Source organism: Chamaea fasciata, unplaced genomic scaffold (assembly GCF_029207755.1).
Source record: "Chamaea fasciata isolate MVZ Bird 193981 ecotype frontalis unplaced genomic scaffold, bChaFas1.0.hap1 SCAF_3, whole genome shotgun sequence".
NCBI lineage: Eukaryota > Metazoa > Chordata > Aves > Passeriformes > Sylviidae > Chamaea > Chamaea fasciata.
The window spans coordinates 89094267-89106904 of NW_027094088.1; the positions used below are offsets into that span (position 1 = coordinate 89094267).

At 42.5% G+C, this 12638-nt stretch overlaps 1 protein-coding gene across 2 annotated transcripts; it reads left to right on the forward strand.

Moving 5' to 3' along the window:
• The first annotated feature begins 1985 nt into the window (after window positions 1-1985).
• Window positions 1986-11310, forward strand: LOC136287225 (endogenous retrovirus group K member 8 Gag polyprotein-like). Of its 2 annotated transcripts, none has more exons than XR_010720120.1 (4): window positions 1986-2573; window positions 3763-3959; window positions 5591-5841; window positions 8931-11310. XR_010720120.1 is itself a non-coding variant. In XM_066179735.1 (4 exons), the coding sequence occupies exon 3, from the start codon at window positions 4792-4794 to the stop codon at window positions 5545-5547; it is 756 nt and encodes a 251-aa protein (XP_066035832.1). In that variant the 5' UTR covers window positions 1986-2573; window positions 3763-3959; window positions 4393-4791; the 3' UTR covers window positions 5548-5841; window positions 8931-11310. The 2 variants fall into 2 exon arrangements, 1 of the variants encoding a protein (XP_066035832.1); XM_066179735.1 differs by having other exon boundaries at window positions 4393-5841.
• The last annotated feature ends 1328 nt before the right edge of the window (window positions 11311-12638 follow it).

Here is a 12638-nt window from a genome sequence, read left to right on the forward strand (position 1 = left end):
GGAATTCCAGAGAAAATTAGATCTTCACTAGAAAGTGCTGAGGCAAAGCCCAGAAGGGACTTTTATACTGGCAGCCATAAGTGAGGAAGGGAGGGAGGGAAGGAAGGAAGGAAAAGGAAAGAAAAGAAAGGAGGAAGGAAGGAAGGAAGGAAGGAAGGAAGGAAGGAAGGAAGGAGCGAGCAAAGGAACTGTAGCCTTATATAAAATATCAAGAATTGATTTTAACACTGTTTTTTACTCAGTCAGGTAAAAACATTGGCACTTATTTGTCTGTAGTTAAATCAAATACAAGGTTTTGTTTGTAGCAGATTTATTCAGTTTAATTCTGTGAGAATGAAAGAAAACTCCATAGATTTTGAAGCAAATTCACCTATTATCCTTGTGACGGTTTTCTTGACAATTATGCCCGAGAGTTTTCTGATTGCTGTAATGCAAAATATCCGGCTTCACTCCTGGAGAGCCTCTTTTTCTGTCATCTTTATTTAAACTTAAACAGCCTTATTGATGTTTGTGTAAAGAGGTAAGTAAGAAAGATTCCATTTTCATAGAATAGATTCTGTTAGCTTTTGTAAATATACTTACAAAAGTATCTGGCATAAATGCCCATGATGTGGTGTTGCACATTTAAACTGCTTTCCATCAGCAAATATCTGCAAAGACAGCCATCAGAATGCAAGACTTACAGTGTGGAGAACTAATGCTTCCAAAAATAAGGATACAGAGATGACCACTCAATACAGTAAAATTACACCTTCTGTCTAATAGAGTGTGTTTAAAATAAGGTTATATCAGTCTTACATAAGACATTAACTTACTTCAACAATAGTTTGGACATGACTCATTGTAAACAAAATTCAAGTAATACAAACACGGCAGCCAGGCAAATAGATTACTTGCCTAGCTACAGGGATCCACATGCATATGTTTTCTGATTCCTGCCACTGTAAGTTTCAACTGCTATTACACTGGGAAGTGCATCTTACTGATTGTCAAGATTGGACTACACAATAAAGTCACACAAGATATTTCTCAAATCATTTATTTCCTATAAATCCTTCAGTGACTCCAAAGAGAACTTGAAAAATGTGAGGGAAACTAAATGTTGAATGGTAGTGTATCTAAGAACAAAATTATCAAATTACTATCTTTGCAAAACCCATAATTGCCTCTAAATACAAGCTCAACTATTGCTTTACTGTATTCTGGTGATTCCACTTTCTAAATGGCATTGGTTTAACATTAGGGAGATCTTACACTTCACAAGAACTTAATTTGAAGACTTTTCTTCTAATTTTACATAAGGATTAAAATACAGTTCTGCACAAAGTCTTAACAGTGCTTACAGATGACACTGGACAGCAAGAAAGACTTCGCAGCCTGGGTAGCTTTGTTTTAATGAATTGTATGTATTTTCGTAACAAGTCCTCAAGACTAGAGCACTGAAAGTGTTGTCTTTTCCTCTGATATTCTTAGACCTCCTGTTAAACAGCAGGCTAATTTCACCACAGTAATGATTGCTGCTGCTATTTCCTCCCCCCCCCACCCCCACTCCCCCCCGCTTTATTAGACATTTCACAGTTTTAAGGAAACAGTTAATTGGAATTTTTGATTTCACAAGATTGTCACCTTCCTTATTTCTATTTTATCTGCTTAAGTCTTCCCAGAAATACTGTCAAAAATTTTATTCACTAAATACACAGAAGTAAAAATCCACACTTCTATACCATTTTTAAGTTAACATATGAACACTGTGGGAATGGTGCCAAACACCTGGCATCCTACCCAAGATCAGAACAAGAGATTAGCCCTAAAGGCCCTGCTAATTTGTGTGTTTGCTGAGGATGCTGTGAAAAAAACTATCTTGGTGGAAAATCCACTGTTTGAGTGCTTGTCTTACTGTGATTGAAAACAATCACATGCATGGAATGCTTCACACAGGTTTTGGGTGTTACAAAATTAGCAGAGGCCCTGGGGACCAATCAGAAGGTGACTGTTTATCTGTAATGAAATTAAATAAAAGGGAGATTGTGTGGCAAAGGGAGACACAAAAAGGAGAGAAAAAAAACCACCCCCTGCATGTGGTGGTGCATTTCCCTTCCTCCTTTCCAGGCTGCAGTGTGATCTGAGAAATGCTTGTTAGGCCTTGAAAACAGCACCTGGGCTCAGCTTTTCCCCAGCTTATCAGAAACACTGCCTTGCTCCCAGGAACTGCTGTTGTCTAATAAGCTCCTGTTTTCCTTTTGACCAGCCTTGGAAAAGATTTTTTTCTTGCCCGAATGGCATAACATTCCTGTTCTCACACTTTCAAAGAAAGTGCTGACCCAAACTGTAGCTGGATGAAACATCGTTGTGACCCTATAAACAGTAGTCCAAAGTAAGACCCTTTGAGCTCTCTGGGAGCTGTGTCCTGCAAGCAGCAATCTCCTTCTGGGGGGAACGCCTCTCAGAGCCAGCAAACCCTCAGGTTTGCTACACTTGGAGGACCACTGAGCAATGATGTGTCCTGGGCCAATATATATCCTCACTCCTCAAGGGCAAATCCTTCACCATCAGGAGATGCAGAGGCATCCAAAGTGAGTATTTCACTGATCTCCAAGGGAAATTTCTCACAGGTACCTTGCTTGCACCGACTCTTCCTGTCTATGCCCCTGTGCATATGCTATAACAAATCTAAGAGAAACACTGCTTTCTTAGATGCTTAAGTACCTTGGATATCTAAGTGAGTTAGGCCTGTAAGTAAGGCTAAATTATAGTTATAAACTTACTTAAATGCTGCTAAGTTGTTAAACATAAGTTATAAGCTCAGTTAGGTGTTGTTCTGCTGAGTTGCTAAGTATAGCTTTGAAGTGTAAGTTAGGTTAAATGCTGTTAAGTGTTTTTCCTCTGTTAAATTGTTAAGATGAAGTTAGAAATTTTTAGGTATAATTAAGTGTTTTTCCAGTGTCAAATTCTTAGGCTTAAGGTATAAATTAAAGTACTGTTAAGTTTGAGTGCTGTTCAGGTTTTAGGCTATATGCCTTTTTATCCTTGGCCTCACTGTCTTTTGCCACATGCACCTAAACTCATACACGCACACACACACACACATACCCCTAGGTAGTTATGGGTTAATTTCTGTTTTGAATGCCTGGATTTTGTTTGGTTTTGTTGTTGCTTGTTTTCCTTAATTGTGCCTTTAATGTCCTGTAAGTAGTAGAGTGAATCTTGCCAATGAATTTGTTGTGTTTTGTCACTTAATATTAAATCTGACTTTTGCTCATACCCCTGCCAAAGATTTTTTTAAGGGATCTCAAACACTCCTTCATAAGACTGCAGAGCTCAACACTGTAACACTGCATCAGTGGGCTTCCCACTGTCGGTATATTTACTTTTTTACATGTAGATTTTTGCTTTGCATTTGATCTCAACCCCAACACACACACACATACATATAAATATTATATATATATATATATATATATAAAAGTGTGTGTGTGCATATAAGTACATATATGTGGGAATACAGCTAGAGAGCTGAGCTGGGAGCACTGTTCAGCTCATGACAGAAATGGACATGTTAGCATTAGTAGGCTGCTAGCCTTGGCAACTGAAAGCAGAACTTTGAGAAAGGAATGCAAGAGACAGCGATGTGCTTGGTACGATACGTGCTTAGCAAGCAGAACTTAGATAAGACAGCACATCCCTGTGTTAGTGTGAGGCATGACTTAAGCAATGTACTTGGCAATATTACTTGTTATATAATGAAAACGTATATAAACTCAGCTAGGTGTATCAATAAAGAGCTTCATGCATGCAACCCATGGAGTCCATGTCTCTCTGTCAATCCTCATCAAATGGTGCCCCTGTGTGATGGAGTGACAATCGCCCAGCTGAGCGGCAGACAACGAGCCCTGCAGAACAAAGTGCTGCTGAAAGAAGGAACGCTGGCTGGCAAAAGGAACCCCTCTGGGAAACAGGAGGTGAGCTAAGACTCTGGGATTTTGGAGGTGCAGGGGACGATGGGTCAGGGAATGTCTGCCCAGGAAAAAAGCATTTTTAAGCTTATGTACAGGCTGTTGCGACTGCATGGTAAAACTTTGCCTTCGCATGATTTAAAAGCTTTATTATGTTGGGTAACAGTGGAGATTCCAGGAGTCACTGAGTCCACAATCTTTACATCAGATCTGTGGGACAAAGCAGGAGTTAAGCTATGGGATTTTGTTACCAAGGCAAATAAAGCGGCTGCAGAAATGCTACCCTTGTGGAGGGTGACTTTTGAGACCTTAAAGGCTCAAGAAAACTCCCAAGATACAGGGAATGCCTGTTCTTCTACAGCAGATTCTCAGTGCTCTTTAAAAACTGAAGGGACTGCTGCTAAAGCTAAACAAACTGCCGCTTCTCCCTCCTTTGCAGCGGAATCTAATAACTCCTTAACTGAAGAGACTGTATCTCTGTCTCCCATGCCGCAGCAAGCGCTACCCACAGCCCCTGCACCAGCTATTGGGGGGAGAAGGGAGGGGGGCCCTCCACGCTCCGTGAGGGTTTTTGCTGCTGCTGCTGACAGTGAGGAAAGTGATCAAGATGGTCCGGAGGAGGATCCCTTTGATCCTGACAAAGAACTTGATTTATATCCCCCCGACCCTCATGACAACTGGGTGCAGTTAAAACAACAAGCACTAAAAGAGGGAGACTTTGAAATTGCTGAAAGAATCGGAGTTCCGGTAATATATAAGGGAATGCGATGGAGAACTGCCTGTTGGGAACAGCTATCCTTCTCAGAAATTAAAAAGCTCCAACGAGCAGCTACAGCGCATGGTATTGGCTCACTGCATTTGCTTGCTAGACTTTGTGTTTGCTGCCCACACAATGACTCCATATGATTTAAAAACTCTTGCCCAGCTGCTGTTATCTCCCAGGCAATACAGCTTATGGGAGAAAGAGCGGGAAAAAGGTTTGCAAGACCTGCTTATAACTTACATGGGCCACGCTGGTCAGGCCCTGGCCTCCCTCACAATCAGACAGCTTATGGGAATGGGACCATATACAGATCCTGCTATTCAGGCGCGAGATTGCCCAAAAGAAGCCCTTGATGGAGCTCAAGATGCAGCTCGCCAAGCCTTTCTTAAGGTGCCAGATGCCAAAACACCTCAGAAAGCATTCACAACCATTGTCCAGGGGCCCCAAGAGCCCTACATGCAGTTCATTGATTGCCTTAAACAAGCATTAGAACACCAAATCAATAATGCAGATGCCTGTGAAATTCTGCTTTTAAAACTTGCTGTTGAAAATGCAAACACAGACTGTAAAAAACTCCTTAGGTCCCTGCCTAACCAAGAACCAAGTCTTGTTGAAATGGTTGAAGCATGCAACCAAATTGGGACAATAGAACATCGATATGAGGCCATGGCTGCAGCTTTTGCGGCAGCCAAAGGCACTTTCGGAAGTTCAGCAGTTTGCTATGGCTGTGGCAAGCCAGGCCACCTTAAAAAAGACTGCCTTGCTCGGAAGAGAGCTAAGCCAAAAGCCCGATATATGTCCATGGTGCCGCAAAGGTCGTCATTTTGCTAATCAGTGTCGTTCCAAGTATGATTCTGAAGGTCGTCTGATCTAGGGAAGCCAGAGCGTGGGCCAGCGCCGCACACCGACACAAATACCTCAGCCGCCGATGCAGATTCAGCCACCACAGATGCCAGCCCCACAAGTGCAGCCGTTGAGAATGTCCAGCAGAGGACAGCGTCAAGTCTTCACCCAGCAACTGCAGGGAGCACCAGACTGGACCTGGCAACCTCAATAACAGTAACGTTACTTGACTCTTCTGTTCATTTACACCCTACAGGAATTTCTGCCCCATCAGGGCCCCAGGTAAGTGCTCTACTGATACCGAGGTCTTCAACTACCCTTTCAGGGCTTTTTGTTTCACCAGGAGTTATAGACTCAGACTCTGTTGGGGAAATAAAAACTATGGCTTGGACTCCCTTTCCACCCTGTGCTGTTCCTCAAGGTACACGCACTGCACAATTGATTCCCTTTTCACACAATTTGTCACCCCTTTCTGCAGAGTGTGATACGAGGGTGGGAGGATTTGGTTCCACAGGAACCCCACAAGTATTATGGGTGCAAGAAATTTCTGAGAAACATCCCACTTGCAAGTGTACCCTGTCACTACAGGGATAACAGGTGACACTCACTGGTATCTTAGATACAGGAGAGATGTGAGTGTTGTCTCTCAAGCCAAGTGGCTCCAACTTGGCCCCTCACAGAGGTACCCCAAAACCTCACTGGGACTGGGGGGAGCAGTCGCAGTTACCAAATTCTCCATCTAGTTTGTGTGATAGGACCTGAAGGTCACATAGCCTCTGTAAAGCCGTTTGTTTTGTCCATGCCCGTGGTGTTGTGGGGACGAGATGTGCTTTCTCAATAGGCTGACTTTTAATAGCGGGCCACTGCGGCACCTGACACCCTGAAATTAAACTGGAAAACTGAAACACCTTGTTGGGTGTATCAATGGCCCCTTCCACTTCCTAAATTACGCACGCTTACTGAGCTTGTTCAGGAACAATTTCAAAAGGGACATATAGTCCCCTCTACGAGTCCCTGGAACTCACTTGTGTTTGCTGTTAAAAAACAAACTGGCAAGAGGCGCTTGCTTCAGGATCTCTGAAAAATTAACAATGCCATTGAAGACATGGCAGCCCTGCAGCCTAGTCTCCCCTCCCCTACTATGATCCCTTGAAATTGGCATTTGACAGTCATTGACTTAAAAGACTGCTTTTTTGACATTCCATTACATCCTGAGGATGCACCTCAATTTGCCTTCTCTGTACCTAGCATCAACATGCAAGCACCATTGCAAAGATATGACTGAGTGGTTTTGCCCCAAAGAATGAAATGCTCACCATCTATTTGCCAGTGGTTTGTTGCAAGGCTCCTCAGCCCCATTCGCGAGAAAATGCCTGCTGCCTTGTTATATCACTACATGGATGACATCCTTGTTGCAGCAGAAAATCAGGAGATCATGAAGGAAGCCCTAGCCCTTGTCACTCATGCTGTAACCCAAGCAGGGCTTTGTGTTTCTCCTGAAAAAATCCAGTCTCAACCTCCTTGAAAATACCTTGGCTGGTGCATTAGGACCCAGAGTATTTCTGCTCAGCCTTTGCAAATTCACACAGACATTCGTACCTTGCATGATGCTCAAAAACTTTTGGGTTCAATTAATTGGGTTCGTTCCTTGTTAAGAATTTCAAATGCTGACCTGAGCCCTTTGTTTGATCTGCTAAAAAGGGAACCAGATTGCCTATCACCTCGCCAACTCACATCAGAAGCCTGCCAGGCATTGCAAATAGTAGCTGATGCTATTTCAAATCGGCAAGCAGCCTGATGGGCCCCTGAGTTGCCCTTTACCTTAATCATTCTGAATCCGGCTAGGCAACTTCATGCTTTGATATTCCAGTGGGATCCTAAAGTGCCTGACCCCTTGCTGATCATTGAGTGGATTTTTTTGTCACATCAGATGTCTAAAACTATAAGCACACAACATGAAATGTTTGCTATGCTCATTGTAAAAGCTAGACAGAGACTTGCCACACTTGCAGGTGTGGATTTTTGTTTAATCTGTTTGCCTGTTACTACCTTTTATTTGCAGTGGCTGTTGCAACAGTCTGAAGTTTTTCAAATAGCCCTTACTGACTTTTCTGGACGACTTTCTACACATCCCCCAAAGCACAAGCTTGTAGCAACCAGCTTTAATCTTCTAACACGACCCAAGAAAAGTGAAGTCCCATTGCAGGCTTTAACTGTTTTTACCGATCGATCCGGTCGCACCCACAAGTCAGTGCTACTATGGTGGAACACCGATCTCGATCGATGGGATTCAGATGTCACTACTGTATCAGGTTCACCTCAGATTCCTGAATTAGCAGCTTTTGTACGAGCTTTTCAGTGATTTGTCACCCCTTTTAACTTAATAACACATTCTGCTTATGTTGCAGGACTTGTGGAGAGAGCTGAGGCTCCTGTACTAATAGATGTGCCCAACAAGGAGCTGTTTCAGTGGTTACAACTTGTTTTTCTTTTAGATACTTGAGACCATCCCTACTTTGTGATGCCTGTTAGGTCTCACACCACTTTACCTGGTTTTATTGCAGAGGGGAACCGCCAAGCTAATTTACTTCCCTTACCTGTTCAACTCCTAGACTGCATTTCCCAGGCCAAACTCAGTCGCTCATTTTTTCACCAAAATGCTGCTGCGCTCGCCCGCACCTTTGGCTTGAGCACACGCCAAGCTGCTAGTATTGTGGCTGTGTGCCCAGACTGCCAAAGACACTCCTTCACCTCCCTTGTGGGATGTGTTAACCCTAGAGGGCTCGAGAGACTTCAGATCTGGCAATCAGATGTTACTCATTTCCCTGAGTTTGGCAGACTTAAGTACATTCATTCTTCCATTGATACTTTTTCAGGTGCTTTGTTTGCATCCTGTCACACAGGAGAATCAGCAAAGGACATTGTCCATCACTTTGCAAGTGCCTTTGTGATCCTGGGAATCCCCTCACAAATCAAAACTGATAATGGCCCAGCATACATTTCCCAGAGGGTCAGAAATTTCCTTGCCCTCTGGGGGGTAACCCACAAAACGGGGATTCCTCATTCCCCCACAGGACAAGCCATAATCAAAAGAGCTCACGCTTCACTGAAGCGTCTTTTGTTGCAACAGAAAGGGGGAATGGGGCATGCTACCCCAGCAGAGCGATTGCAGAAAGCACTGTATGGTTTTAGCTTCCTAAATTGCTCACTTATGGATCCTAACCATCCAGTTGTGAGGCACTTTGGCAACAACTCCAAGTTAGAGGTTAAACAGAAAGCTCCATTCCTTTTAAAGGACCCAGAAACAGGTAAAATTATGGGACCTTATCCCCTTGTCACACGGGAAAGAGGATTTGCTTGTGTCTCAACAGAAGCTGGCCCAAGGTGGATTCCAGTCAAGAATGTGAGACCATTCAGAGAACCCTTGGACACCTCTCCTGAGGATCCCGGTCACCCTGACACTTCACCTGCTTCGCCCTCACCTCTGCTCTCTCAGACTGCTGAATCCAGAACCATTGAGAGCCCAAAACCACCCAAACCAGCCTCTGCCTGACCTGGGATGACTCATTGACCTCTCACCAATTCGTGAGCAGCAAGATCAACTCGTTCCAGAGACAGCTGGTTCGGCCCTTCTTAAAGCAAGCTGGAAGACCCAGAAGCAACCAGAAGACAGGTTGAGAGGACTAACAGAGTGCTTAACCTGTCACTGCTGCAGTTCAGCGGTAATGATGTTGATGATATAACACAAGCATTGCAATATGTACATATCCAGGCATAAAGTCATATAGAAAGAATAGCACGGTGTCAGTCACATAATTTTAGCTGTCGCTGAGTAGTGACAGTTGTTTGCTTACGTTGTAAGGTACAAACTGCTCATAAAATTGCACATGTTGTTGGCATTTTATGTTATTGTTGCTTTTGTGAGATTTGCAGATCATTTACTCCATTTGCATTTGTTAGAGAACAATTAGGACCCGAGGTTCTCCAACAGCATCTTTCTGGTCCTCCAGAAAGATGGGAATTGGATTTACCAGGATTTTTGCGAAGAATGAAATCTACAGACCAATATGCTTTAGCTATTGCTATATATCATCAAACAAAAGATAACTTAATTGTTGAATTGTGGGATTGGCAAGTTATAATTAGAACGAGATGTGGACAATTCCAATGTTAGCCCTTCTATGGCTGTGGATTCTTGGCAAAGGGGACGTGGCAGCAATGCCACCCCTTCCAGAACATAATGTGTGGCTTACACTAGCTCAAGCCTTAAATGAATCTACATTGTGCCTGTCTATGACTTCCCCCTGTGATCCTTTCCAGACTTGTTTAATTGCCATACCTTTGGGAAAAAGTGAATAGGATGCTTTATATATTAAAACAATGCACATGGACTGTGTCACTCCAGGTCGAATTGAGCTGGTATGGTGGTGCAATGATGCATATCGCAAAAAGAATAATAGGCCAGCTGAGTGATACTTTGCTAATGATAGACGGTTAGGAGTAAATAAGGTTTCTTGACTTTTTTACCCTTTCCCTGCCGCCCCAGGAACTGGATATTTTTGGATCCATGCAGGCCTTTGCATGCTTCTTTTTAAATCATATCACTGAGCCTTTTGCTAACCAAAAATTTGGCCTCGATATTTCAGGCACAGGAATCTATGCCAATGCTTCTGCCTGGTGTAATCATACCATGCCTCAGCCCATTACACCTGGAGTTGTTTCTATTAGTTTGATGGACAATATATTTTGGTATGTGGAAATAGAGTCCAGAAAGGAATACCAGGAAGGGCTATAGGAGGCCCTTGTACTTTTGGCTGACTGACCATGTTTCACTCTTTTCGGGACAGCTTACCATCTCTGCATAAGCTGGTGCGAGCGAAACGTAGCACACACACATATAGCCCAGACTGTGATGACAATGTCGAATCCTGGAACTTCGGAGCCCGAGTGTTTGCCTCAATTATTCCATCCACAGGCACAGCACATGCATTGAAAACTTTGAATAACCTTGGCTGTTGGGTTGCAAAACAAATTAATGCTACTAGCTCTGCTTTAACAGGCTTATTAAGAGATGTTGACAGTGTAAGGCATGCCACCCTTCAAAATAGGGCTGCAATAGATATTTTGCTTCTAGCTCATAGACATGGTTGTGAGGATTTTGAAGGCTTGTGCTGCATGAACCTTTCTGACAACTCTTTGTCTATTCGTGCTAACAGATAGGCCCTTTGAGACACTAGCCAAATTGAAGGTGGTGGATGATGGTGATTGGCTTGGACATATGCTTGGAGGATGGGGGCTTACTGGCTGGCTTAAGCATTTAGTTAAAACAAGAATTTATATTTTAACCATCTTGTTGCTTATAATGATGTGCTTGCCTTGTGTATTGCAATGTGTGCAGAGACTGATTGATAAATCTACAAAGAAAATCCTGCTGGTGGAACAGGAAGGGGGAGATGTGGGAGTACACCTAGAGAGCTGAGCTGGGAGCACTGTTCAGGTCATGACAGAAATGGACATGTTAGCATTAGTAGGCCACAAGCCTTGGCAACCGAAAGCAGAACTTTGAGAAAGGAATGCAAGAGACAGCAATGTGCTTGGTACAATACGTGTTTAGCAAGCAGAACTTAGATAAGACAGCACATACCTGTGTTAGTTAGTGTGAGGCATGACTTAAGCAATGTACTTGGCAATATTACCTGTTATATAATGAAAATGTATATAAACTCAGCTAGGTGTATCAATAAATGGCTTCATGCATGCAACCCATAGAGTCCATGTCTCTGTCAATCGTCATCACATATACAGGTGAAGTTTCCCAGGTTACTTAGATTCTTCAGTTCCACTGACTTCCACGCAAGCTGTAAGTCCACAGTGTATCTAAAACTCATACAGCCTCTCTTATATGGTGTTAGGTGAGCTCTGACACCTATTTGTAACACCATGAACTTGAAACTTAATTCTATTGGCTCCAGACTCTGGAAATTCAGATGTAATGTTCTAATCAACTATATTCCCTGCAAATAAAGTAAAAATAAGCCAACAATTTGCTTGACCATAGCAAGCACTGTGCCTCCAAAGTACTTCAGAAGGGCCTATATATCCCACAAAAATTTAATGTAGGAATTAATTATTAAAAAAAAAAAGACTAAGCCTTCTTATCATCAAGACAGTTTTCATCAACTACCTTCAGCAGCAATGGGACTCCCAATGATTCTCTGTGAGAGAATACTTAACATTTCTATTAATTAATCAGACATATATGATACTCATATAAAGCTTGTTGTTAACAGATGATTTTATTAAAAGTTGGAGTACTTTTCTGTACAGATCCATTGATTTGCCTTGTTTGTCAAAAAAAAAATTTCATTGTAGCTAACTGCACCGTGGTGCATCTGGGAAAAAAAATACAGGCTACATCCTCATGTTGAAAAATGTCTTGGAAGTAATCACAGAGAGAATGTAAAGAAAACTGCCTGAATTGGAAACCTTGATAAGATGATATGGCAAGAAGGATTAGCATGACCTTTTGGGGGATCTGTAAGGGAGGAAGTTGTCTCACCTCTGTATACCTAATACTATAACACTAAGATTAGATTGCTAATTTGGTGTCTCTGTTTACATCATCAAAATACTTCAGTGTTCAAAGATGTGTCACAGAAAGGGATCTAGATGCTGAAAAGTTAATATTGTGGTAGGTGTTTGACGGGGTTTGGCATATTTAGTTTGCTGAAGAGAAATTTCCCAGATAATGTGCATACTGGTACCTGCAAATGGAAAAGATATCCAAGATATCATTCCAGTGACTAGAATGTTAATTTAGACAAATTTAAAAGAGGTAAAAAGTTTTAGTTGCAAAACAAGTCACACTGCTAGCTGATCTCATCACAAGTCATCAAATAATGTACAAGCTAAAGCCTTGACATTCATGAATATATCAGTTCTTTCATTCTTCTCTTTCCTCTGTGGGACATTGTAGGAATAGTTTCCTGGATTGCTCTCAATGCACCTATAAGACATGCTGGAATGGTTTAGCCTCACTGAATTGTTGGGGTTTTACAAAGAAGTACCTGACTACTGCC

What these genes read in the sequence shown, in the direction of transcription:
- LOC136287225 (XM_066179735.1), top strand. Translation starts at nt 4,792, where the DNA reads ATGGTATTGGCTCACTGCATTTGCTTGCTAGACTTTGTGTTTGCTGCC.